At 40.9% G+C, this 27,090-nt stretch overlaps 1 protein-coding gene across 4 annotated transcripts in view; it reads right to left on the minus strand.

Moving 5' to 3' along the window:
- Nucleotides 1-4,524: 4,524 nt before the first annotated feature.
- Amph (amphiphysin) overlaps nt 4,525-27,090 on the minus strand; it is a 179,284-nt gene continuing 156,718 nt past the window's right edge. For all 4 annotated transcript variants that reach the window (XM_075970142.1, XM_075970141.1, XM_075970143.1 and 1 more), the window contains 4 exons: nt 17,417-17,623; nt 16,340-16,591; nt 13,351-13,452; nt 4,525-5,720 (listed from right to left, as the gene is read on the minus strand). In XM_075970142.1, coding sequence (XP_075826257.1) covers nt 5,613-5,720; nt 13,351-13,452; nt 16,340-16,591; nt 17,417-17,623 — 669 coding nt within the window. In that variant the 3' untranslated portion in view covers nt 4,525-5,612. The remainder of the gene's footprint in view (nt 5,721-13,350; nt 13,453-16,339; nt 16,592-17,416; nt 17,624-27,090) is intronic.

Consider the following 27,090-nt stretch of genomic DNA (forward strand, 5'->3'; position numbering starts at 1 on the left):
GATCTCATCAGTTACCAGATGCTAAACCGATCATTAGGAAACCAGCATGTATACTGTCCAGCCTCCTTCAAAATCCTGGCTATTCATGTCCTTTACACTTAGCAAAGAGGAAGTGCCCTAGCAGAGGGTTAGAGATGGAGGCAGGGTTCTGAGGTTTCACATAGCCTGGTACTGCAAATCACTATGTGACCTTGCTCTTTTTCTTTGTAATAGAATATTAGTGATTACATCATAGTTTTGTGAAGATCAAGTGATTTCAAACAGAACACTTAAGAGAGCCTGGCAAAACTACACGCAAGTCACTACTCACGTCAGTGGATCAAAAATACACACACACAAACAAAAAGAATCAAGAAGCCAGTGGATATAGATAGAAATTAGATATAAATTATTGTAAGGGTAATTTTTGAAACCCCTTCTCAGATGAGTAGTTTTGTGTGTTACCTGTTAAGCCTTTGTGAGTGTCAGATGTAACAAGTATATTAAACTGCTTGCCATCTGTATCTATTCATTAAACGAAGCTTTCTAGTCAAACCTTTTCATTTATTTTTGGCCATGCACTTGGTAGGCTTTGGAGTTTTATTTAATATTGCCCTCCAGTGTGACAGGATCACTTTTTCTATTTCTTTTATATTTAATTTCAGACATCCTGTAATGCTGCTCTTGGGAGGTTTCTGTAGTTTTCTGAACAAATTGATTGGTGCTAAGCCTCTTGTTTACCCACACAGCACACTTACATATGAACGCCTGGGTGAACGGAGAATTTGAAGCTGAGGTAAACAGTGTATCGGCGGCGTAGGAAACCAAGGGCTGAAGGCACTCACGCACACTCAGCACACACGGAGAAATCTGAGTGGGAGAAAGCACAGGATTGAGCAGGAGGAGAGTGAGACATAGGCTGTGTTCTGGGGAGGCAGGGAGAAGTTTGGGCAAGTAGAGAAGGGGACATTCCAGAAGAGCTTGCAGAGGAATAGCATGTGCTGGTTTAGGGGTACAGGGTAGGGCAGTGAGAAAACTCATAGGAGGGAAGCAGAGGGGAAATACTGGTGAAGATGGGGCATTTTTTGAAGGCCCACTTGGATACCAATGACACACAGTATCCATAAGATACTCCTCGCTGTCATATGGGTAGGAGAAACAATGTTAAGGAGGGAACTGTTAATACGCTGGGATTAGAGTTGTGCTTATAAAATGTATTGAGGAGAGGGAAAAAACTGGGAAGGCAGGGGGTGCAAAATCACCTCTGGCTGTGGGGACATGCATGCCTCCAGGACCAGGTAATAGACAGTAAAGTACAGGATGGCATGACGTCATGGAGGGTTATAGCTAACAACTCAGGCTAGGAAGGAGCTTGACAACTGCTTAATGATCATGAAAATATGTGGAGTTAGAAGCAAGAAGAAGGCCTTCTCGAGGATCAGTCCTGAGACAGCAGGGATACAAACTGAAGGTTATTGTCATCTCCCTACTTAGGGCCCCACTCCCAACCCCCTCAGAAAGAAGGGAAACAAGCACAGAAAACCAGAAGGAGAAATCAGAGAGGTAGGACAAGTGGAATTTGTACACCGGAATCTTAGGGAGAGTGTAGAAATGTTTGATGGTATCAGATGCCACAGAAACCACATGGTGGTCAGAAATGGGGAAGATACGGCAACGTGAGGGTCTATAGTGTTTATTGATGAGGAGAGGGTACACAGGTGCCATCCTTATGGCAAAGTACAAACAAGGTGCTCCCACACTCAACTGAACTTCTATAACTTCATGACGGACAAGGATGGCTTTCTCAAGAGCTAAATACAGACACACCCATAGGTGCTGCAGGGAGGCAAATATAAGCTTACAGCTCCACTTGATCTTCAAGCATCGACACCTGAGTGTTTGACCTGAGATTGTATGGGTCTGGGGGCAATTCAGATTTTAGGAAACCAATACAAAGTTTACATTTCCTTTGAAAAAAGCTTTAGGGTCCTTCTCTCTGTTTGCATAGATTTAAGAGTTGTGTCACAATTATTTTTTAAACCGTAAAAGTCATTAAGTGATCTTGTAAAAGTATAACCAATGGCTGTAAATGTTTGGGTAGACTACTCATCTTCTCATGCATTTGAATGTTTGGGGCTTTTGAGCTTGCTCAGTCCCGTGCTGTGTGCTAGGATACAGAGAGTTGCTCTCAGCCTGATCAATCTCAGCCTAATGTTGAAGGTTAAGAAAATCTCAAATCAATGCTGAGTCTGGAAAAAAGAATGGAACTTCATGGCTCTCAGCTGTCTTTGTCAAGAGACTGTCATTGTCTTTTTCATGAAGCTATGAATTGTCTATATACTTGAGGACCAATAAGAGGTAACATTTTGGGAAGCTACACTAGACAGACTACCACAGGAGACCCAACCTGATGCGCCTTCCATCAAGGTCTGGCCCACGGTGTTTATAAAGATTTTTTCTCAGCTCTAAGTAAATTAGAAGGCAGAATTTAGTTGATCTTCTCAAAAAAACACTAGTAAATTCCTAGGGATGTTCACTCTGATGATTGGTGTTTCTCTAAAGCTTCAAGATGCTCAGTCATGTAGTCTGTGTAGAATAGAAGGCTGAGTCTTAGTCGTTATCAAATTCATTTCTTATAGGTTTGGAGTTTACCCAAGGTGTTTTCTTTAAGGAGTCATCAGAATCGGATGTGGAATTATGAGATTTTACTAATGACCCAATCCACGGCTTCTATGTGTTTTCAAAGAGCATTCAGAGCAATGAGTCTTCACAGTCTACCCAATAGAGGTCATCATCATGGTTTTCTTGTTGACTCGAAAGCTTCCCTAGCATTGACAAAAAGAGTCTTGATGGTGCTACAGCAGCATAGAGCAGGGAGCTTTTCCTGTTCAGGGAGACAGTCCACCCTGAGATGTCATTGAATGTTTAACACAGCAAAGGATGCTGTAGCTATCCATACCACGTGAGGTAATGGAATGAAGTTCTAGCATGGGGCCAGGCCAGTGTCCACTTCTTGATAACCACAGGCTTTCTTCGATTCTTAAAGATTTGAAAATCTGTATGCCATTGGTTTTGAACAAGGGGGTAAAAAATTAAGTGGCTCAGACACAGCTTCTTGGATCCAGGCCATGTGGGATAAGATATACATACAAATTCACCGATATGCAACCAAATGACATACATGGGACGGGTTCATCACAGTGGTAGGCATGGAAGCTTCTGAAGCCACTCCCACCCCATTAGCAAGCCCACTAGAAACAATGTCCACTGTATGTAAGAGTGGGTTCTGTAGCACGGGACTAGTGCGCTACTTCCCTCTCATCCCTTCTCAGGATGTTAGGAAATCTTGGATCTTGCAGTTTCTGGAACGATCTGATTACTTGCATTTAATATTTCAAAACCAAAATATTATTTAAATATGGATTAAACAATTTAAAGCACATTGTTTTGGATAAACTTAGTAGGCTCACCTAGGTACATTCATCCAGGAAGTTTAGGGCAAAATTTATCTCAGCCACGTCCTGGCATGTTTTGCTCCATGTCAGCCACTAAGGGAGGACCACAGTGGAATCTCAGAGTAACTGCTCCTCCAAGGGATGTGACAACTAGCTTTGCTTATTATTTATTAAAACCATTTGGAGGACTGGAGATGCAGATAAATTGCCTAGCATTTGCAAGGGTCAGAGTTTAATACCAAGCACAACAAACAATAACAAAACTAAAGCAAAGAAATCAAGCCCCTGTTTGCTCAGTCACTTTTCAGCATCCCAGATTCTCTCATGTCGGGGTGATTTCCTTTATAGGGCTCACCTTGCTGCACTTTGCTTGACCAATTCCCTGGCAAGCTGCTGGACAATGGCATTTTACATTTTATTTTCTTGTACTAGTCTAGCATTCAAAATGACTAAGTCTCCCTGTAAGTCAACTCTTGGGAAAATAATGGGTCAATAGAAATTTCCCTGTTAACACTTAAAAGAACATAAAACCCAGTGATCTATCAGGAGAATTGGAAGCATAAAAAAAGAAATACATTCATGCATATTCTTGATCAGTGTGCGCTGTATACAGAGCTCTATTAGTAGAAATTTCTTAAAATGGAACATGCTTGTATGATGAATTCTCTTCCAGCTACAATGGCTCCATGAATTGACTTTTCTATTCCATTCGATCTACTTTTTTATGTACTTACACACATAAAAATGCCAGAAAGAAAAGTGAGCAAAAATGAAGCTGTCGTGAGGCTGATTATGAGCCATACGGTTGTCAGTGAGTCACAGACCGAGTGTCCACAGCCAGCAACACAAGGGCGGCCTCCCCACAGCTGTTATTTGCGCTCTAGTAATTGCCGGTTCCCAGGATGCACCGAGTGACCAGCAATGACTGCGATGGAGAGATGGTGAAGTAAGGCACGGCCATGGAGCACAACCCAGAGGTGGAACAAGCGCACGTCTGCACAAATAACAACTCCAGTCTAAACTGTTTCAAGTAGCATGTCCAACTGGAACAAGATTTCAAAAAGGGGGAAAAAACACTCATGAAAAAGAATCAATGTAACTTGGAGATTGCCAAAGGTTTATTTGGAACAACACAGCACTGAGAAACAAAATGGTTACAGATGGTTTGTGATACAGCACATATCACCTCTTTCACTTGAGAATGCTCTGCGAAGATGAGTTGCATAAAGATAACATGGAAGTTAAATAGGAGCTTTTGTAAATAGGTTCTTTTGCCCCCTCATCCATCCAATTGCATAAAGGCAGAAGTGAAGACTGCGTCGCTGCTGGCCCAGATCTGATTTTTATCGGGCCCCAGCAGCTGAGCAGCTACACCACCACACCCTGCTCTCTCCAAAGGGGGCAGCAGCATAGGCGTGCTATCTGACATATCACCCTGAAAACGGCACACAACACACACAGACACTGTCAACTGTTTTGGCAATGGGATGAGTGGTTTTGCCCTGAGGCAAAACTGCAGCTGTAATGCCAGACGGAATAAGAGCAATGCGCGTATCAATGACACAGGCGAAGAGCTACGGTGGGAGGGGAAGGGATCAGCTATGCATATGTAGCCATCTGCATACACATAGGTCCAGCAGGCATGGGAATTAGCTTGTGGGACTGTCTGTCCATACGTATGTATATAGAGGTGATCGGAAAAGACTGTGGAGAACGTTTGCAGCCTGTTGAGTTTTAAACGCAGTAAACTTGAAAGGGAAAGAGAGCCTGTGCTCACACTGGGCAAGGGAGTACGATGGTGTCTCACTACAGGATAACTCATTACATCTGCAGGGCAGCCACTCGACATCACACACTTGATGCAAAGAAGTCGGAGTCCGGTCTGGAAAAAGCTACTTTAGACTTAAAGGAAGGGAATCAAGTTACCAATGTCCACAGTTAGACGAAGCACACTCAGACCTCTATTGAACACAGGGAACAAAGTAAGAACTTGTTCCTTAGTTTGCTATTTTCCCCTCTTCGTAAGGTTTTTGCATACATGCTCTATGGATCTGTCTTCCCAAGCCTCATCTGGCACCAGACTCTCAATCTCTACGAGGGTAGTAGCAAGAGCGAACTCCTCCGCATTTCATGAAGGTTTAACAACCTAGTCATGTGACTCTTGAAACATCTGCAGCCCTACTCCAGACGCCGGGTGAAGTTCTCTGGAAAGAGGCCTTTGTAAGTGGCCAGGTCTCTGTATTGAAGCCAGTCTGACTCCTTCACTCCCACCAACCAGCCTGCATCCTGCAAGACAAGAACAGGGTTTCAGAGCACAGAAAATTCCGGGGCACAGTCACAGTGCCAAGAACTTTCACAATAACCCATTCAGCTAGTACTGCCACCTCAGGACGCAACACTTCCATAAAACACTGTAGAATCTAGAAGTCGATAAAAATAATGAAAAAATAATTTGTTATATATTATTGTGCATAGTTAAATTAAGGTTAATTTTAACATTCTAATTTCTTATAGGGGATACTTGGCTAACATTCACTGAGTTAGAAGCTGTTAAGGAAAAGGGATTTCACATGAAAACATGGTATTCAAGGAACACAACCAATTGTCTTGTGCTTCACAGTGGACGAGGATTGAGGAAGCAACCCTTGGTGCCAAGCAGGGTCAAACATTTTAAAGTTGTTAGGTTAGAATATAATGCTGACGCGGCCACCAAATGTCTGGTGTTGCATCCTGAGCCACTTTCTTACAGGAAAGAATTGTCCCATGGCTCATACCACGTAGCCCCAACAAAGCCCCATATACAGGACTCATAGCTATTGGATGCTGTGCCAGTGCTGCTGCTGCTGCTGCTGCTGCTGCCTGATGTTGTTTCACATCCACATGAGTTACAGGGAAATTTGATGTTGTGGTATTCTTGCTGGAGATACGCGTTCTTTCTAAATGAACTCTGTTTCTCTGATTGGTGCCATCATGCAAATAAAGACAACTGGCCATAGGAAAGTTGCAGAATTCATGCTTAGACGTCCAGTGACAGAATGAGAGACAATTGCACTAACTGGGAATTGCAAGCTGCTCTCTGCCCTTGGCCTCCAGAGAAAAAGGGACAGGGAAGGATACGTACTATGTGGACAGGAGTGGGAAGCGGCTATTTTTAGTATGTTAACCAAGGCAGGAAAGAGAGCCCACTTACAACGAGGGATGGCCAGATTTAATCCAAAGTCATCCTCCACGAAGTGCAAGAACATCTGATAAAAAGAGGTCTCAAAAATTAAATAGACCACTGGATATATTCCCTTTGATATCATCTGAGACGATAAAATGATGCTTCCAGATAGACGAGAAATATAAGCACTTAGACAGACCAATTTTTGAAGAGAGAAAATAAACCCACAAAAATAACAGAGGAAAAAAAATGTCCCAATAAACTGACTGATAATACTCTCATTGATGAGGAACGGTGCCCTCTTCAAAATTATGATGTCACATATGTGAAGGACAAAGTTATATCTAATGTAAGAGATGATAACTAAGCATTTCCCAAACCTCAGTATGCATATGAAAGGTCAGGTCCCCTCCCACACATCTATATTGAATTTTATTTATAGTGAGTTGTAACCTAATGAGGCCAAATACAGCTGGGCATTTTTAAATTGTTTCACTAGAGAACAAAAAGATAAGCGACACCCACAAACCTGTAATGAAGATGTATTCTAACACATCACTCAGAAATACAACTACAACTGTAAACATAAAGGGTATTAGGCAGTATAAATCTTTTGCTGAGGAAAATTAAATTTTAACTACAGAAAATATATGGTAAAGAAGATTTTCCAGTTTTGGCTATGGTGGAACAGCTTGTATTGGATAAATGCTTTTGCATAGAGTAAGCATTCAGGTGCATATGCATATGGTGTGTGCCTATATGAATCTATACATAGCCAAATGTTTACTGTAAAATATAATTATGAAATACAAGAGGCTTATATAGAGAGAATTGGGTATAAATCATGCAGAACTAGCAGGCAGCACCAAGAGTGACAAATAGCAAGCAGAGAATGGAAATCATTTAACCCCTGGACGTAGGGAATCATTGTGGGTGAAGACAGGCTAATACAGCTCTCCCCAAGGACTGGCCTCTTTCTGCATACTGCAGGGTTATAGAATTTAAGGTCACAAGAGCAGTTTTATACTAATGGGAAGGGAAACTCTTGGAGGAAGGAAGTCCCCAAGTACTCAGAGACATTTTCCTTAAATCCTGGGCTACATCTATAAATGAGATGTCAAGAACTAGGGGACAAACAATAGCAAAATGGTTGAGCACTGCAAAGAGAGTTTTCACACTATCAAGAAAGGGGGAATTTGGTGTTAATATCCTGAGTAAGGCTGGAGAGTTGGCTCAGTGGTTAAGAGTGTGAACACTTGCACACACCAGAGTTCAGTTCCAAGCACCTGAATTGGTTATTAGCACCCACACTGGAAAGCTGAGAATCACCTATAACTCCAGTGTAGGGCATCTAACACCCAGCCTACCTAAGCACCTTCCTCATGTGCACAGATCCGCACACAGTCACATGTGCGCACATAAAGTTTACATCAAATATAAGTCAAGAAATAATGCTTACCAAGTCATGAGAATGGATAAAAGACTACACTAGAGCTTCCTATAGATAGCTACCCTAAAAATACCTTATGGTTGAGAGGTAGGAATATTGTCTTAGGGCTAAGAATTTATAAAAAGCCTATCGTTACACACTCTAAGAAAATACGAAACCGTCTTCAACAATTTAGGTTAATAAGTTAGTAATTAAAGTGACTACTGAAACAAAAAAAAATAGCCTGCAGGTCTAGAAAACAAAATCCAGCTCTCTACAATGCACTATACTCTTAATGTGTCTAATGTCAATAAAAATGTTACCAGATGCAAGGTCAAAATCAGGAAAACATGCTCCACAGATAAAGGCAATGGGTAGATATATGTTCTGGTGGCATACAATTTTTGAATTATCAGTTAGAAATGCAAATAAATTATAAATTTGTTTAAGTATCTAAGTTGGAAGACAGTGATTTTGAGACAAAATGTGGGAAATCTTAACAAGGAAATGGAAACTAAATTAAAGGACCAGGAAGAAATCACAGAACTGTGTAATGTGATGCTGGAATTGGGATAGCCACTGCATAAACTTCACAAACACAGAGCAGCAAAAGATATTCTTATAGAGCCCCCAATCTGATTTCCATAGTGGAATGTAGATTGGTTAAAAGAGAACAGACTCTTAGGTATCAGCCTTGAACACACTGTAATTAGGAATTCAGAAACAGAGAAGAAAAAGAAGGGGGTAGGGAAAATTAAAGAAATAGTACCTGATAGTTTCCCATATAATAGAAAATAAATTGCCATGAGTCAAAAAAGCAAACTGAATTCCAAGTATGAAAACACACAAGTATGCATACACACACACACCACTCCAGCATATGATAGTCAAACTCATCAGTTTGACCACGAATACCAAAAAATTTTCTGTTACACTGTTTATAGATAAGTCATACTAACCAAACAACAGCCGAGTTCTAATTATTAACAATGAAGACCACAAAGCAACATGTTGGAGAGCTGAGACAAAAAAAAAGGAAAAAAGGTCAGCTCCAAGTTCTCTCCCTAGTGAGAAAGCTTTTAAACTGAATAGAAATGAAGACACGTGCAAAGGATTTGCTGTCATCAGGTCAGCGTTACAAGAACTGCTAACGAAAAGGAAACTAGCCAGGAAGAAATGAGGATACTCACACTTATAGAAATAGAAAATATACTGAGACTCTTGCTTCTTTAAGAAGATAAATTACGGTTAGTGCAAAAATAACTAAATTTATATAATTATATATGTATATATATATATTATTGTGTGATGGATAGTTTCAATTGTCAACTTGATGGGATTAGTGCTCAAGTTATTAATATGACACATTAGTTGTTGTACTCATGAGAACTGTTTTTCCTAAAGAGAAAAGACTTAATGGAGAGTAACCACGTTGTGAGGGGAGCAATCCCACGGACTGGACTCCCAGAGTAAAAGAGAGAGAGAGAGAGAGAGAGAGAGAGAGAGAGAGAGAGAGAGAGAGAAGAGAGAGAAGAGAGAGAAGAGAGAGAAGAGAGAGAAAGAGAGAGAGAGAGAGAGAGAGAGGGAGAGAGAGAGAGAGAAGAGAGAGAGAGAGAGAGAGAGAGAGAGAGAGAGAGAGAGAGAGAGAGAGAGAGAGAGAGAGAACTGGATCACCAATGGGATTCTCTTCATTTCATTCTGCTTCTTGTTCTGATGGGATACAAGGAGGTTGAGAAAGCCCAGCTCCATATTCCCACCAAAATGGAGATGCCTGTTGCTGTGCCTTCTCTGCCACAGCGAATATTACCTCCTCAAGCCATGACCCCAGATAAGTCAATTCCTCCCTTAAGTTGCTTGTTGTCTGATACTTGGTCACAGAGATGAGGAAAATAATATAGGAGATCAGTGCTGTGGGGTGGGCTTGTGGCTGTGGCTACCTGGTTATGTGGTTTATAGACATTTGGAACTGTTTTGTGGAATAGCTTGGGACCCATGGGCAAGAAGAGAGCTCAAATGCTGTATGAACAGCCTAATGGACTATTCTGATGGGACTGTGGGAAATTAGGGTGCTGACAGAATGCAGAAGGTGGAAAGAGACTGTGCCCACAAGGTTGCAGTGAGGAAGGACTCCGCTTACCAGAGGCCACTCATGTTTGATTCTGCCAAAGAACAAGGCTGTGTTTTGCCTGTGTCCTGCAGTATGAGTGACATTGAACTAAACATTGAAAATTAATGGGCTAAGCTGTTTGGCAGAGGACATTTCAGGACAGCATAACATCCAGGCTGCGGTCTGGTAAAACCCAAGGTTAATGCATTGACTTAGATTTACAGTTTAACAGAACAGAGAGATAGAGAAAATGTGTAGTTTAAGGCAAAGAGCTTAAATCAGTTATGGTTATAAAAATAACTGATAAGAGCCAAAGAACTATAGTTGTTAAAAAATATTTGCATGATTAATGTAAAAATCAGAACTTTGTACTGGGAAAGTAGGAAAGCCATGCAACTCCAGCCACCAAAGACTCCAAATTGCAAAAAATGCAAACATATTTGAATTTTTTCATTTGAACTAGAATAATTGGGTGAAGACCGCATCCAGGGCATCCTGGTTGAGTAGTACCACACACTGCGGTCGTTCCCCAGGTTCAGCCTTCAAGGGAAAGAGAAGCTACTGTGACTGGGGCCTAAGGAAGTCAGGCTACACCTTGAACTGGCAGCAGAGTCTTGCTTTTCCTGCAGGGTATTCATTATCTTCAAACATACATTGTACAGACACTACAGGGTCCTGGAGGTTCATGCCAACATCCCAAGAAGCTGCTGAGTCTAGCAGTGTGTGGTGGAGTCAGATTTTCTACATGGATCTCTAAGAGGGGCAATGCACAAAGCTTGGAAGGTGAAGACCAAGTTGCAATACCCCCTGAGAGATTGGAAAGGCCAGTGTTGTCTGCCAACAAAAGTTTCATTCACTTAGTAAAACATAGTCAAGAGAGAGGACGCGGCATTGAAGAAAGTGCTTGTGGGAACAGCCAAGGCTAGTGGAACACAGAAGAGAATATCACAGGCCCAGGTGCCACATCCGGGCATTTGGTGTTGAGTCGGCTGGAATTCTGCCTGACTGTGGCCCAGTATTTCTTTGATCTTCTATTCCTTCCTTCTGGGGATGTTATATACTGGAAGTGCTGTTACATACTGGAAGTATGCAATATGGTGGTCTTCCTTCCTTTCTTTGTTTTTGATTTTACAGGCCTCACTGTCAAGAAACTGTCAAAGTCTCAGTTGAAACACTGAACTTAGACTTTTGAGCAATGTTAGAATGTTAAGACTTTGGGAATGTTGGAGACAAACTAAAGGCATTTTTGTATAATGAGGTAAAGGTGTCACGAGTGCAATGTTATCTTTTGGAATAAAGTATTTGTTACCAAGTTGACAACAGATACACTTGCTATGGTTATTTTCCATTATCAGCTTGATTAAATGAACAAATGCCTAGTGCACTTCATAAGACATGCCTCAGGACTTTTCTGTGAGTGCTCTCCGAAGGAGGGCTAACTGATGGGAGAAAACCTGTCCCAGACGTGCAAAGCACTGCCCCATGGGTTGTGATTGAAATCAGTAAAAATGAAAACTGAGGAATGCAGCTACGTAGTGCTGTGCCCCTTCCTTTGCTCTTCATCTGCCCATATGTGAGGAGGTCCACATGCACCTTCCTAACCATGCGGCCACCTGCTGTCAGTGTTTTCCTGCCCTCGAGGATGAACTGCAGCTCCCAGTGACGGACTATATTCCCTCAAGCAATGAGCCCAAGTAAGGCCCTCTTGTTTGAGTTTCTTCTCCTCAAGTTGCTGCTTCTGCCTCCACTGTTTACCAGTTTTTCTGATGAACAGCCTAATAAAAATTAGATAACAATTTTATTAATCCTTTCAAGGAAATAATTTAAGATTAGTGATTGTTAATTGTAAGGTTTTCTTTGTTTTGTACTTTTCTGTTTTCTGGGTTATATTATATATATATTATATATATAATTTATTGTTAGTTTATGGGTGTTTTGCCTGCCTGCATGCCTATGTGCCATATGTGTACAATGCCTGCACAGCCCGGAAGAGGGTGCTAGATTCCCAGAGACTGGAGATACAGACAGTTGTGAGCCACCATGTGTTCTAGGAATCAAGTTTGAGTTCTCTGGAAGAAACACCAATGCTCTTAACTATTCAGCCATCTCTCCAGCCCCAGAATAAAATATTTCCCACTTAAAATATTATTTGATAAATTTAATTTTTGGAAATCAGTTTTCCAGCTGGGTGGTGCTGGCGCATGCCTTTAATCCTAGTACTCAGGAGGCAGAGACAGGTGGATCGCTGTGAGTTCCAGGCCAGCCTGGTCTAGAAGAGCTAGTTCCAAGACAGGCTCCAAAACTACAGAGAAACCCTGTCTCGAAAAACCAAAAAAAAAAAAATCAGTTTTTAATTTTTCTAATATTTGGAGGTTTATTTTTTTTTAATTTCTAACTCTTACAGAGGCAGAGAATCTAGGTGTTTAGATACCCACTGATTTATATTACTAAATCTATTATCAAAAGAAAGAACAAAAGGTTGCCATATAAATGTTAACTTAAAAAGCTTTGATTTTTGAACTTTATTTTAGGGAGAAGACTCACACATACCTTTCTTTAAAGAATTTTTTAAATTAGCATGGGAGTCATAGGTCTTCTCTGTAAAAATAATGCTCCCAGGCTTGTTTATACATGCTTTGTATACCATTTCAGGAGTCCCCAAATTGTGACTATGAACAACCTTGGAGTTCCTGTATCTTATGACCCAATCATTTGGGTCAGAGATATGTTTACCAATTGAGGTATAATTTAAATGTTGTGCTGTACAGTGGCAGAGTTGTAAGTTCAATAAGGTATAAAAAGCCTATATAGGCATCACCTCATCGAGATCCGAAACAGTTCGGATTCTCTATAATGTTTCCCCAGGCTCTTTCCATGGATTACCACACCATACAAGGCAGCCATTTCTGAGAGGGATGTTCAGCATTTCCTGAAACCTGATGCTACAAGTACAGCATCCCTAGCAAGAAATCTTGAGACAAGAAAAGCCCATCTCATCTATTTGTACAGAAAGGAACAGTCAATGGCTTCATTAAAAAAAAAAGGGTGGGGGGATCCTGAAAACCAGCTTATGGAATGCCGAGTGAGCAAATTCTTAGAAACTTTTCAGAGTGGGTTCGCAGCATCTTAGAAACAGGGATGCTGCAAGAAGTCACTTGTCCAACTGGCCCTCAAAAGACCAATATGGCCTGACACACCTTCCAGTCTTACACATTACCTGGTCAGCTTCTGAGTCTGAGGGGACCACGAGCACCACATCACCCCTCTGCAGGTTAAGTTCATCAGAATTAGCTGCCTCAAAATCATGCAGGGTTTCCACCTGCAAAACATTTAAAGGATTGGTTAATTTTGGAAAGAAGCTGCGTGTGGTTGCTCTACCTATAACCCCAGCACCCAGGAGTCTGAGGCAGGACTGTAGCCATGACTTCAAAGCCACCTGGGGCTAACTAGTGAGCTCTGGACCAGGAAGAGCATGGTGTACACAGTGAGACCATGCCTCAAAATAAAGAGAAAGAGTAAAAGAAAAGGAAGTAAGGGAAGGGTAATGTCATATTTTCCAATATATTACACAGACACGGCTAGAAGCGTTCTCTAAGTACATAAAGGATGAAGATACGTATTGCAATTCTGCTATAGATGGGATATGGTCTGCAGCAGAGCTATGTGTGTGTGTGTGTGTGTGTGTGTGTGTGAGGCTTGGTTGCCAGAGGGGTGGTGAGCGGCATGGGAAACAATAAGATAAGGAATATAGTAGAACATCACTAGGGCAATGTTCTCAAGGGAAATAGTAGATCTCTCAAAAGATCCTGGTTATTCTGCAAGATTATGAGAGTGTGAGATTTTTCCTGCTCCAGTTTCCTGTGTCTATTTCCTCAGTACCCTTGCTTCTTAATGACTCACACGAGGCCATTCATGTCTACTTATTAATTCAGTGCACTATGTAATAACTGAAAGTACTATATTAAGTTTTAATTAGTTAATTTTTGTTAGATATTTATTTAATTATGCTAGATTTATTATATTTTGTAAGATATTTAATCATCAGTTAGATATATTATAACTGAGGGTTGTTTAAATTGAGCTGAATATGTCAAGCTAAAGAATTGTCTTTTAAAGTAACAAAAAGACAAAAAGACAGGCAAACTACCACTTGAATGTTATCTAAGAATTACTCTTTAATTAAACAAATGGCTTTTTAAAAATAAAGTTTCACTCTTTTCTGTCCTAACACTTTATGCCACAGCAGTTTGTTTTTCCTTTGCACCTTTGAAAACCTTTTTAAAATTTACATTATGGAAAAAAACAAAAAGACTAACACATTGAATACACATTCCTCCCTCACTTGAAGGATTATACAGTCCTGGCCAGTTTTGTCTTCCATATTGGTTCCTTGCAAACACCTGCACACTCAAGACGAAACAGCTTGCTCTTAAAATATGTATTTCATGTGTAGAATACAAATTATTAGAGCTAGAACTGAGTCATCCAAAGTTAATATCTGCAGTGAGAACTGCTGTAGAGCAGGACTGTGATGTGCACCTTGGGTCACGCTGTAGTGATGGGTCACGCTAAAGATGGGTCCCCGATGCTCCAGCCTTACCTGGCACAAATTTCCTTCCTTCACATGTATGGCTTAAACAAATAAACATGCTTCTAGCCCTAACTTTAACACATATGCTCAAATATTTTACTCTAAATTAATCTATTCATAAATCTATTATACCTGCACCCACTTACATTGGCAAGGTGGTAGTTTCCTTCTAAAAGAAAGAGAGAGAGAATAGATAGAGATATTCAATCCCATATATATAGTTGTGTTCATAAGAATGGAATATATATGTGTGTGTGTGTGTGTGTGTGTGTGTGTGTGTGTGTGTGTGTGTGAAAAATAGGTATCCAGGCATGGTGGTCTGTACCTATCACCCATATATCTGGGAGTCTAAAGCAGATGATCACAAAGTTAAGGCCTACCTATACAATTTAGCAAGACCTCATATCAAAATGAAAAAGTACAAAGGTATATAGCAAGTAGCTGAGTGCTTGCTTAGCATGCCCTAAGTTCTGAGTTTCCTCTCAGTACCAAAATCAAAACCAAGCCAAACAAAAAAACAAGCAAAAACAAAGGCTGCATTTTGAAATACAGTATTAAATTATACAATTTCTAATCAAATTTTTCTTGGGTAATTATCTACCACCAATACTGTAAGTTGTAAGTGGGGTTTCTAGGCAATCATGGTTGTGTTGTTTTGCTTGACTAGTAAGGAGGTAGTTTATGATGGCCTCTGACTTTAAAAGCTTTCTTCCCAGGAAAGAAGGCTTGTTTGTTTTGTCCTTTTTACATAAAACCCTTAGTGTCTTTAGGTACTTGTTTTTGGACTATTGGTTGGCCCCTTGATGTGGGATTCCCTTCTGTACGCTATAAATATGTTTTATTACCATTGGTTAATAAAGAAGCCACTTTGGCTTGTGGCAGGGAAGAATATAGGTAGGTAAGAAAACTAAACTGAATGCAGGGAGAAAGAAGGCAGAGTCAGGCAGATACCATGTAGGTGCCAAAGGAGAAAGATGCCAGAACCTTAGCGGTAAGCCACAGCCTTGTGGCAATACACAGATGAATAGAAATGGGTTAATTTAAGATGTAATATCTAGCTACAAATATGCCCGAGCCATTGGCCAAACAGTGTTGTAATTAAAAAAGTTTTGTGTGATTATTCAGGTCTGGGTGGCCAGGAAACAAAAAAGCAGCCTCTGATTACCACCCCTTGATCTGCATTTGGATTGGATGACTATTTCCTGCCTGCAATTCTTCAGGAACATACTGGAGCACAGTTGACTTCAAAGGCCTGGTCTGAGCCAGTTGGACATACTCAGCTCCAAAGGAAGCCTCGAAGGCATTAGTCCACCCACAACCTTGGGGTAGGTCATGCACCTTTTAACTATTCTATTTTGAAATACGAAGGGTATTAATGTATTGCATGCTTGCCCAAAACAAGGACATGCTGCATTTTCCTTTCCCAGGGGAGGTCATAGCACATGCTTGCCCAAAGCATGGACATGCTGCCATTTTCCCAGGGGATGTCAGGGTGAAAGGAAAGCAGATTTGAGAAAGAATACACAATGCAAATAGCATACTGAGAAACTACAAAGTGGTGCAAAGGGAACTCAATGAAACAACAACAATGACCCTGACGTGACAATATAAAGACCTTGTAGAGAAAGCCAGGAGGCATGTCCTGAGCAGCATCCTCTGCAGACATGGAGGAATCCCCAGCACCTCCTGGTGCAGCCGTAGCTGCCTGAGAATCCAGAGGTGTGGCCTCTGTAACCAGTTCCTGCGCCTCACCAGCCTGGCCCTGAGGAGCCACATCCTCGGTGGCACCCACGGTGGTTTCATGGTGTTCTCCTTCCCCTTCATGGTTGGAGGCTGGCTCGATGACAACAGAAGGGATGACCTTCTCCTGAAGGACAGAGAATGTGGATATTGTCACAGCCTGGGAAAGAGCAGGTGTGTTTGCTTAGTATCTTTCCCCAACCACCTACTCTTTCTCTATCCTACTAACCCACAGTTCCAAGCATTAAGTTTGCATTCATTTGTCCTGACTTTCTCACGGTCTTTCCTGAGTACTAAAGCTTTAATGGGAAGCCTATATAGATCCTTGAGCCTGGAAAATGGGGGGAAGGGAGGTTCTATGAGCGATCCAGAGTGGCAGGAGGCCAAAAGGGGAGAGGGTCTGCCCTGAGGAAAATACGAGGGAGCACTCCATGCAACTCTCACACTTTGCCATGGCTGTCCGTAATTCCAAGTCATGGGACTGGGGATTTGTTGTCTTTGATAGCTGCAGGGGGACAGGAAGAGCTAGGGACAACTTTAATCTGATGTGTGTGCTCAACTGACTATGTCCTTAAAAAGTGGGTTGGCTTTGGTGGAAGAAGACTGGTGGGGATTCTGAGATACTCTACTAATAGTAAACACGAAGCATTGATAATCGTAAGTCATACTGAGTCCCTACCAAGGCTGGCACAGAGCTAAGCCTTCAGGGGTCTTCCTTACTCTCACAGCTTCGCCATTTCATCACCCTCTTCCTTCCTCTCTCCGCTGAGTTTCCTCATCAGCTGCACCTCATTTCTCCCCTCTATTGTGACTGCAGCTTCCCTTCCCCACGTCTGGGCTTCAGTCATCAGGAGCAGAAGTCCATTCCGCACAGAGAGAGCTATCACCCAGGCCAACAGATAAGAGCCCACTAAACATCCCTCTCCTCAGAAGTCCTTCAGGAAACCCTTACCTGGGGAGCAGCCACCTCAGTCTCTGCTGGTGGAGGGCTCTCGCTGCTTGTAACCTCAGTGATCTCAGCATCGACTTTGGTTCCATCAAGACTTTCTCCTTCTGCAGCAGGGAGTGCTGCCTTCTCTGCCTCGGCTTCCTCCACTGGAACCCCATCAGTGGGCACTGTAGTTCCCACAGTCTCGTCGGCATCAGTTCCCGGAGGAATCTATAAAGTAGAGAGAAGTTACTATGCCTGTGTCTCCAGAGTCTCCACAAGGCTTCAGCACCACTCCAGTGTGCTTCCCCTATTAACGCCATCAGCACTGAGCTGCTTGCATGGACAGGATCCCAGGAGTCAGGGGCAGCAGAAGCTTATGTGATCAGAGCTCACTTTTCGCAGAGCATCCAATGATACGGATTCTGCATCCCTTGGCTTCACCCTCAATCAGGTATAATGGATGGCATTGGAAGAGGTGACAGATGCCATTCTTTAGAGACTGGTAGCAAACGGGATGGATTTCGCTCTACAGGCTATTCTTTTTTGTTTGAATAAAAGCAGACATCAGTGGATTAAGCTTTAGGGAACCCCTGTGTTATAACACGGAAGGGACCTGGGTTTCTCTGAGACCTGGCACACGGAGGAGGACCACAGCAGGATGATGTCCCATCACACACTGAGAATCAGAATGGCTGCCCTCTACATATGTGTGGAGAAGGCTTCAAGGCTTAATCATGTTCAGGGAAAAGGAGTGGCAGTGGGGTTTCCTCCAAAAGAATATTAAGAGGATAATGGGAAAGTTTTGAAATCCAATATGCATCAGCATTGTACAAATATCCATGGAACCATCTGCTGACTAAAAAAATGTAACAATCAGATTTGGGGTCTTTACTAAATCGAAAAAAGTTTTCAGTAGTATGTAAAATATGAGATGATGAAATAAAAGAAGTACCACCACAGGTTTTAAATTTGGACAAATAGGTTTAGTATCTAACCCTTTAAGAGGGTTCTAATAATCAGTATGGCAGACTGATTTGACAAGGTAGAATAAAAAAGACTATCAAGAAAGAACTTTCTGACTGATTCTATACGGTATACCCAGGACACATTTTCCAAACACTAATGTTGCTCTCTGATGGGTCAGCGTCCGCTAGTGCTCTCCCTTGCTGGGTTAGTTCTGCGTTGTTCTCAGTATTGTTAGCGAAGCCATATTCTTGCAGGCATTAGCTCTCCAACATGACTTCTGAAGTGGGTGATGGAGAACAGCTCTCAGCGGGCATCACAAATGGGGTATGGGAATGTGACCTCACACAGGCACTCAACATGACATTCTCCAAGAACTCACTTCAGCCCCAAAGTCATACCTACCATAGTACTTAAAATAATCTTCTATGAAGGACTTTTTCTAAATATCATAATTTTGCTTTGGGCATAAAAGACAGCTTATCATTTGACACACATTCATAGAAATTTATGTCTCATATGAGAATCTCCTATTATGAGAATTTGGTTCTTCACAGAAAATGGATAATGGTGCAAACACTTGTCCTTAATTCTTTTATTTTTTACTCCGTCATTAAAGTACATGGATTCAAAAAATTGGCCTTATTGTGTGAACCGTAGCTGATACTTAATTGAAATGAATTTTAAAAGCTGGTAAATATTGAAATGAGTTCAAAGTTATATGAAGATTTGTGTTTTGGTGAAGGACTGAAAATTCCAACAAAAATAAATTAAAATGTGAGAGAATTGCATCTCTCATTTTAAGCAAACAATGATCTTTTTATAAATGTTATTGTCACTGTTGTCAAAAGAAGTATAATTAGCAACAACTTATGAAGGTGTCTTAATTCCAAGAAGAATAACAAGCAATTGTTCAATGATTTTTTTGTTCATGAAACAAACAGTTTTAGGTTGGGATAGAGCTCGGTGGTACAGTGCTTCCAGCTGAGGCTTTCGTTGCAACGCCAGGTATTGTAAGAAAAAGAAAAGAAAAAGAAGGATGGGATGGAGGAAGGGGGAAAGATAGAAAGGGAGACAGGGAGGGAAGGGATAGATTTTCACTGGGGGTACTAAAGGCCCAACAAGTTTTCTTCCATACTGAGAACTATGGATACAAAGAACATGAATACCGTGGCGCAGATGCTCAAGTGCAGAAGACAAACTATTTAGTTATTTTTTCATTATTTTTGCTTTCCATGTATCTGGACAAAAGTCACACCTATGAACAACAAAACAATTTCAATAGCTTTGAACAAGATGGACTCTTTCTACATTCAGGCAGAATGGCAAACCAGCCTACACACACAAACACACGCACACGCACACACACACACTATAGGTGAATACTTTGCTATTTTATAACAAGTACCTCCTCTTATGTAAATTTTTCTATGTATGTATGTTCTGAGCAGCACATATGATTTGTAATTGGTACTGTCTTAAGTGAATTAATTAATGTTTCTTCCTTAGAAGAAAATATGTTACTTTCTATGGCATATTGATGATATTACCAAGGGTAAACTTGTGGGTTTTTTTAAGGTTTATTTTATTTTATTTACTTATGTGTATGTGTGACTGTGTCTTTATGTGCACATACATTCAGGCTTCTGTGGAGGCCAGAAAAAGGCATCAGGTTTCCCAGAGCTGGAATTACAGGTGAACATGAGGAACCCAAGAAGGTGACAGAAACTGAAATGAGTCCCCTGGAGAAACAGCAAGCACTCTTAACCACTTAGCCATCTCTCCAGCAACACCAAAGGTGATTTTAAAACTCACTCGATGCAAACAGAATCATAAGCTTATAAAAGTGATTGTTTTCTGTGTGTCTGTCTGTGGCTGTATCCTATTTTACTGCCACAAGATAAACATATCACAGCGTTTTTTGGCTAAGTAATTTGAGCAGGCATTGTTGACAGAATCTACTTGTTCTGACTGCAAAAACTGCTGTGACAACAGCTACCAGCAGGGGGAGACCAGGGACTGTTGTGTGTTGCCTGATCCTCAAAAGTAAGGACCCCAGCTTCAGGAACTCAGAGATTCATTTCATCTCTGCCACATGAAGGGAACTTAACAAGTAGGAAAGGGCTGATAAAAAGGTGGCAAATAATGTCACTCAAGCACTGGGATGAACCATGCTGAGTAAAGGTGCTAAGGGAACTAGCAATTTCACTCCTGAGGATAAAGACATTCAGAATGACCCATTTATTCACGCTTGTATAATCCATGTTGAGAGTCAATTGCAACATATCTTCATAATTTCTTTCAGAGTACTTGTGGAGATTTGATATTGCTATGTTTTTGACAATGTCTTTTGGCCTCTTCATAATGGTCAGTTTCTGGCTTGGAGCAGATGCTACAACGTCTGTGGAAGCTCTGTGCTGTTCTATAACTTCTGACCTTGTTTTGCGAAGGGTAAGTCTAAAGCAGGTCTCGCTGGTATTTGCTTGCAGAGTTTTTTAAGCTTTGAATTAAAGATTTAACAAATTTAGATGGTCTTGTCATTAGCTTGTCCACGTGTGATGTTTTATTAGTATACATTTATTGTGCATAGTGATGGGTTTCATAGACATTTCCATTCAGGTATAATATTACTTGGACAATATTTGCATATTTGCTTCCTAGTCACCCCGTCTCCTTTATCCCACTTTCTTTTCCCAAGTAGCCTCATTTTTTATTGACTTATTATTTAAATGACTGTATTCGTTGCACAAATGAACACATATACAAATGACTATATCTATAGCACAAATTATTACACACACACACACACACACACATGAGAAAATGTAGTCTCTCTCTTCCTGGTTGTGATTTATTGTGATCTACCCCCAAGGATTCTTTCAATTAGAAAATTTCAATCCAACATAACAAGCTTCTCCCTAAGTTTGTAAATCTCTGTCCAGCATTGAGTATCAGCAACGGTCCAGGAGCTGGGACTTTTCCTTTTGATTTTCCAATCCAATCTTCTCACCTTTGCTGTGTTTTTCCTCTGTGCTGGGAGATCCTTGGTCCCATTACCCATTTGCCTACACAGCTGTCCCTAGTCTTTCTCAGTTATTACTCAAATCTTAGCTCTAATATGGCATTTCTTTTCCCAAAGTCCATTCTTACTCCCTTTTCCTTTGGCTTGCATTGGCTCTTTTTTTCTCTCATCAACGTCATCTTGGATTTCACTTAGAGAGGACAGTTAAAAATTTTCTCTCCATATTTTGAATAATATTTTTGCAGCCAGATAAAATGAGGTTTTATCTAATAAGCAATCCATTCATTCTTTTGCATGGTTTATGTGCCCTCTGCTGCTTTCAAACTATTTCTATCGTGTTTAATAACTTCAAATTACGTGATGTCTCAGCAGTTCCTGTATGTTAGAAACATTTACTTTGTTCCACTTTTCATCCCATCTAGGGACATTCAGATGCCCCTTTGAGGTGAAGAGCGAGGAGAGATTATCTTGTTCAGATTTTTATTTTGTCACCTTGACACAATCCAGGCTTATCTAGAAAGAAGCCACTTCAATTGTGAAAATGTTTCCATCAGATAGGTCCACAGGCAAGCCTGTGAGGCATTTTCTTGATTAATGACAGATGTAAGAGTGCCTAGCCCACTCTACGTGGTGGTTCTAGGTTATATAAGAAATCAGGCTGAGCAAGGAATGGGAAGAAGCAAGTCAGTAACAGCATTTCTCTATGCTCTCTGTTTTAGTTCCTGCCTCCATGTTCCTGTCCTCATTGAGTTTCTGCCTTGGCTTCCCTCAATGATCAACTGTGATTGGGATGCTTAATCCAAACGAAGAACCCTTTCCTTTCCAGGTTGTTTTTTGTTGTGGTGTATATCACAGCAGTAGTGAATTATCAAATTAGAGATTTATCAAGCTGTAGTGTACAATCACCTACTTTGAATCGCTCAAATGTGTGTCAAAGGTGTGCAAGCATGATCCAATGGCACACTGCTAAGGTTGAAAGGCACTACCATACACATTCATCAACTGCCTTGTAGGCTTGGCTATGACTTCTATTACCTCTATACTTTCTCTTAAAGAAAAGCCTCTTATCTAGAGCTGAAATTTCTAGAATATAGCACTATAGAAACTTTGATACTTTTTGTTAAAATTCTCTTTTATCATTAATGTGGAAGACTACAAGAGAAGAACTGATAAAAAGTTAATTTTATTTTTTGTAACTTTTTAGTGTTTTCAGTTTTCTCATTCCTTCTTAACTTATGCAGTTATTTTATTTATATTATTTCTGGCATAAATGATAAGTAAAGACTATAAGAAGTATAAATTACATATTTTGGATAAATGACACATTTTGATAATTGCAGGGCATTTTTTTACTGGAGTCAGAATATGACAATATGTTTGCATATTGCTTTATAAAGACAATTGGCTAGAAGATCATTGAGCTCTAGGCTTTCCAGTTTATCCTGATTCTATAGAATAATAATTCTGATGCACAGATGGGCTTCTCCTGTCAATTTATTTTTATATGTCCATCTTGGGTAACAAACTTGCATTACTGTGAATCCAAAAGTCTCTGCGTACCATCTCAGAAGTTTATGATTATTGCATATTATTCTCTTAACATCTCTATTATAGCTTTCCCCCATTATTCCTAGAAGTTAACTAAGATCTAAAGAGCAAAAGTAACCTGCTCAACCAGTAAACAAAGTTTGGAACGATCTGACGAAATTCTGTGTTTGTGTCATACTAATCTGTACCCGAGAATATAAACATCTAAAGTAGGCAGTTTTGTCGCAGTCCTGAGAACTGGAGCACCAACTACAGAAACTGTGGTGATAGCTCTCAAAGCAGCCATCCTGGAAGAGGACTCTAAGTATGCTCCCTTCAGCAATTGATGTGTATCCTTATGCTCTTGGAATGCCATTCTTTAAATGACCTTTTCCTGCTGCCTGTGCTATTGGGGAACAAGCAAAGACGTGGCACAAAGTGTCTCCTAATCAACAGCAAATTTTGTAACAAACAGAAATCAAGAGGAGGCTAGTTGGCGTCAGAGTTAGTTTTAATTTGTCAACTTGACACCATTTAGATGGCAACCATAATTGAGGAATAGCCTAGATGAGATTGGTCTGTTGACATGGCTGTAGAGACACTGTCTTGATTGTCCGAGGGATGAGCCTACTGTGGGCAGCGCCATTCTCTAAACAGGGGCTCATAGACTGTAAAACAAAGGTAGCTAAGCATAAGGCTGAACAAGCAGGCTAGCAAGTAGTGTTCCTTCATAGTTTCTGCCTTTAGTTCCTATTCTTACTTCCCTCAATGATAAACTGTGACATGGAAATCTGAGTCAAATAAATCCTTTTCTTCCTTAAGTTGTTTGCTTTATGGTATTTATCACAGCAATAAAATAAAACTAAAACAGCTGTGTAGAACTTTTCTACATTGTTTTTGACAATTATCTTCTAGATTTCACTGTTTAGAAAATTATGTACAGAATGAGAAAGTGCAAAAGGCCTATTGATCTTTGCCTGGATTTCTCCATTGCAGTAAAAACAGCATTTAGGAATAGGGCCCTAGTCACAGATATGTTCACCAGCTAAGAATTAATGTCATCCAAAAGGTGGAAGGTCCCTGAAGCTGTGTTCTCATTGTCTGAATGAAAAAATGAGATGGAGTGATAGGAACCATTACTTCCCTCTTGAAGCTGGCTGTGCAATATCACAGAGGGAAGTAGTAAAGGGGCAGAAGCAGTGGAAGTCCCAACCACAGACCATCACTGCCTTTTCTTAAGTGTCCCTAAATGAGGCTCCAACCAGAGCTCTTGATAATGCTGGAAATGCTTTCATCTTTATAAATTTCTAAACTTATCTAAATTTAAAAGGTTAAAATTAAGTACTAAATATTTTCTTCAGGTTCTATTTTAAGAGAAAGTCAAGAGGCAGATCTACAAGAGATCATTATAGCCCACAGAGAAGGTTCTAGTACTTTGAAATAGGGTGGCAGTTGGTACGCTTCTTCACACAAAAGGTGTTTAAAACACTGCTCACTGCAGCTCCCCTCCAACAAGACTACAGGAGAGTGCTGTGCTTGGAAGCCCACACCCTATGGCCATTTCTTTCCAAGTGGTGCCTGGTACTGCAAATTTGGCTCACATATTCCTCATGTATTTTCTTCCAAAAAAAGTTATAAGATTCTTCCTCCCCCATTTCCATCTCACTCAGCTTTCAGGCTGCTACCCTAATCTTTCCTGCAGTCCCATCGGAAGCCCTAAGCAGCTGGCTTATAGTCCAACTCAACCAAATGCATCACTGTTGCCATGGGAAACAGTTATTAAAATTAGCTTCACATCTTCTTTGAAAATCATCTTCAGCAGAGATGCCAAAGTTAATGAATTTTTGTTGCTGTTAATTTGGCTTTAAGCACAGGACACAGTATCTCATGATGATACCCTTCAGCATTAAAAGTTTTAATTAGTGATCTATTTGCAAAATGACTAGAAAAAGGTGTAGCTTTTAAAGCCAAGGTAAATATTGTACACTATGCTTGCTCAGAAATGTGAGCATGAGCAAGCAGTGGTTGGAAAGCAATCATAACAGGCTTCTTCCATGGGGCTTGCAAAGTCTGTAAGAGACTTTTACCTAATTTTATTTATCAGTGTTTGGTTTTGAATCCTGAACTTCAGTCATGGGAGAGGGAAAAAGCACCATGAGAGTGAATCATAACTCCAGCCCGGAGAAGGTTTTTAAAAAGATGTCTTTGCAAGTCAGGCAAGTGCCTGCAATCCCAACATTTAGAGGGCTGAGGCAGGAGGACAGCTTGGTACATAAGTAAGTGACAAGCCAACGTACACACTAAGATTCTGACTCTAAACATTGTCAACAAAAGAAGAGCAGCAGCATGCCTCTTGTATGACAGAATTGAAGGAAAGGTGCCAGGCACTGCCTGAGACTAAATGAAGACTGGGCTGGAAATCACTTGAATATTTTCATGTTCTATGGGCAAATATCCCAGCCCTGACCATGTACATGTCTTAGAGTAGCCTGAGGCTTGACAGATGGCAGTGTGTGACCTGAAACTGGAGGAGAAAGCAGCTGAGCATCACATTGAGAAGACCCACTGGCAGCCCGCTGACCTCATGGCTTTGGAACAGCAGTGGCATCACGGAGTGAACTACCCCATGCCCATATCTCACCTCACTTGCCTACTAAACGCAGGTGGAAAACAGCCGTAAACAAGACTGTTTCACCACTCTGCAGGGATTTGAAAGTCTCTACATTTTAAAGCTTTTGGTTGTAGATTTTTAAAAGCAGAAGAATTTTAAGTTTATCAGGGAGAAATGAGAAACAGACGCAGAGGGTAAAGTGATTTCCTCATCACCAGCTTTTTATAGCTAAAGAGCTCATTCCATACATTCCCATCTTAGGGCATTGCTGCCACATCCCCCTTGGACAACTGCTTTACAGCCAGAGGAATGGATGAAGACACTGCTTTTGGGAAGCTCAAGATTGAGGCTGAACAAGAGCTGCTGTTTCGTTCTGATTTTTCAGCTACTCCCCAGGGACATCTCTCTCTCTCTCTCTTTTTTTTTTTTTAGATTGCCACAACCATCTTTAAAACATTTTCATGATCATTTTTTTTCTTTTTTTTAAATTTATTTATTTATTAAAGATTTCTGTCTCTTCCCCCCACCGCCTCCCATTTCCCTCCCCCTCCCCCAATTAGGTCCCCCCCCTCATCAGCCCGAAGAGCAATCAGGGTTCCCTGCCCTGTGGGAAGTCCAAGGAACCCCCACCTCCATCCAGGTCTAGTAAGTTGAGCATCCAAACTGCCTAGGCTCCCACAAAGCCAGTACGTGCAGTAGGATCAGAAACCCATTGCCATTGTTCTTGAGTTCTCAGTACCCAGGGACATCTCTTAAGTCTAAGAACTAATTGTGGAAAGTCCTGATATTATCAGAGATTTAAGCCTACCTGGAACCCTAATGTTCTTCACTGAAGCTATTCATTAAAAAAGGACGGAGGCTATCATATAAAAACACAAGTAGAAGGAAAAAAAATACCAAGGAGTCTCATTCATAGACAAAGAACTATAGGTAACTGGTGACAGCTGAGAGAAAGAGAAAATAGCTCTCACTGGGATGATTCCTTTGGTTTCCTGATATAAAGTGGTCAGACTTGAAATCATATACACACAAGCAAAAATGGACTCAGCATGTTGTATTTATGTAATTGTGTATATGTTTATGTAAATTATAATTAAAGAAAAGAGGCTACCCATTTGAGGGGCGACATGGGAAAGTCTGGAGGAAGGGGACATGGGAAGGACTGAAGGAAGGAAAGGGAAAAGGCTAAGTGATGTAATTATATTTTAATCAAAATGTATTAAAAACCTGCTTGCACGGTCCTTGGGCTTCCCACAGGTCAGGGAACCCTGATTGCTCTTCGAGCAGATGAGGGATGGTAACTTGATCGGGGGAGGGGGAGGGAAATGGGAGGCGGTTGCGGGGAGGAGGCAGAAATCCTTAATAAATAAATAAATTAAAAAAAAATAAAAAATAAAAACCTGCTTGCAGAAGTATAAAATTTGGATGAGTAAGAGAGTGAGTGATCTCGATAACCTGAGAGGGGATTACAGAGAACCTGCATCAGTGCTTGGGCTTAGGGTGTTGGCTTCTCTCCTTCATGTTTCCACCCCATAGTTCAATGTCATGGGCTTTGTGTAATTAAGCTTTGTT

This window comes from Microtus pennsylvanicus, chromosome 4 (assembly GCF_037038515.1).
Source record: "Microtus pennsylvanicus isolate mMicPen1 chromosome 4, mMicPen1.hap1, whole genome shotgun sequence".
NCBI lineage: Eukaryota > Metazoa > Chordata > Mammalia > Rodentia > Cricetidae > Microtus > Microtus pennsylvanicus.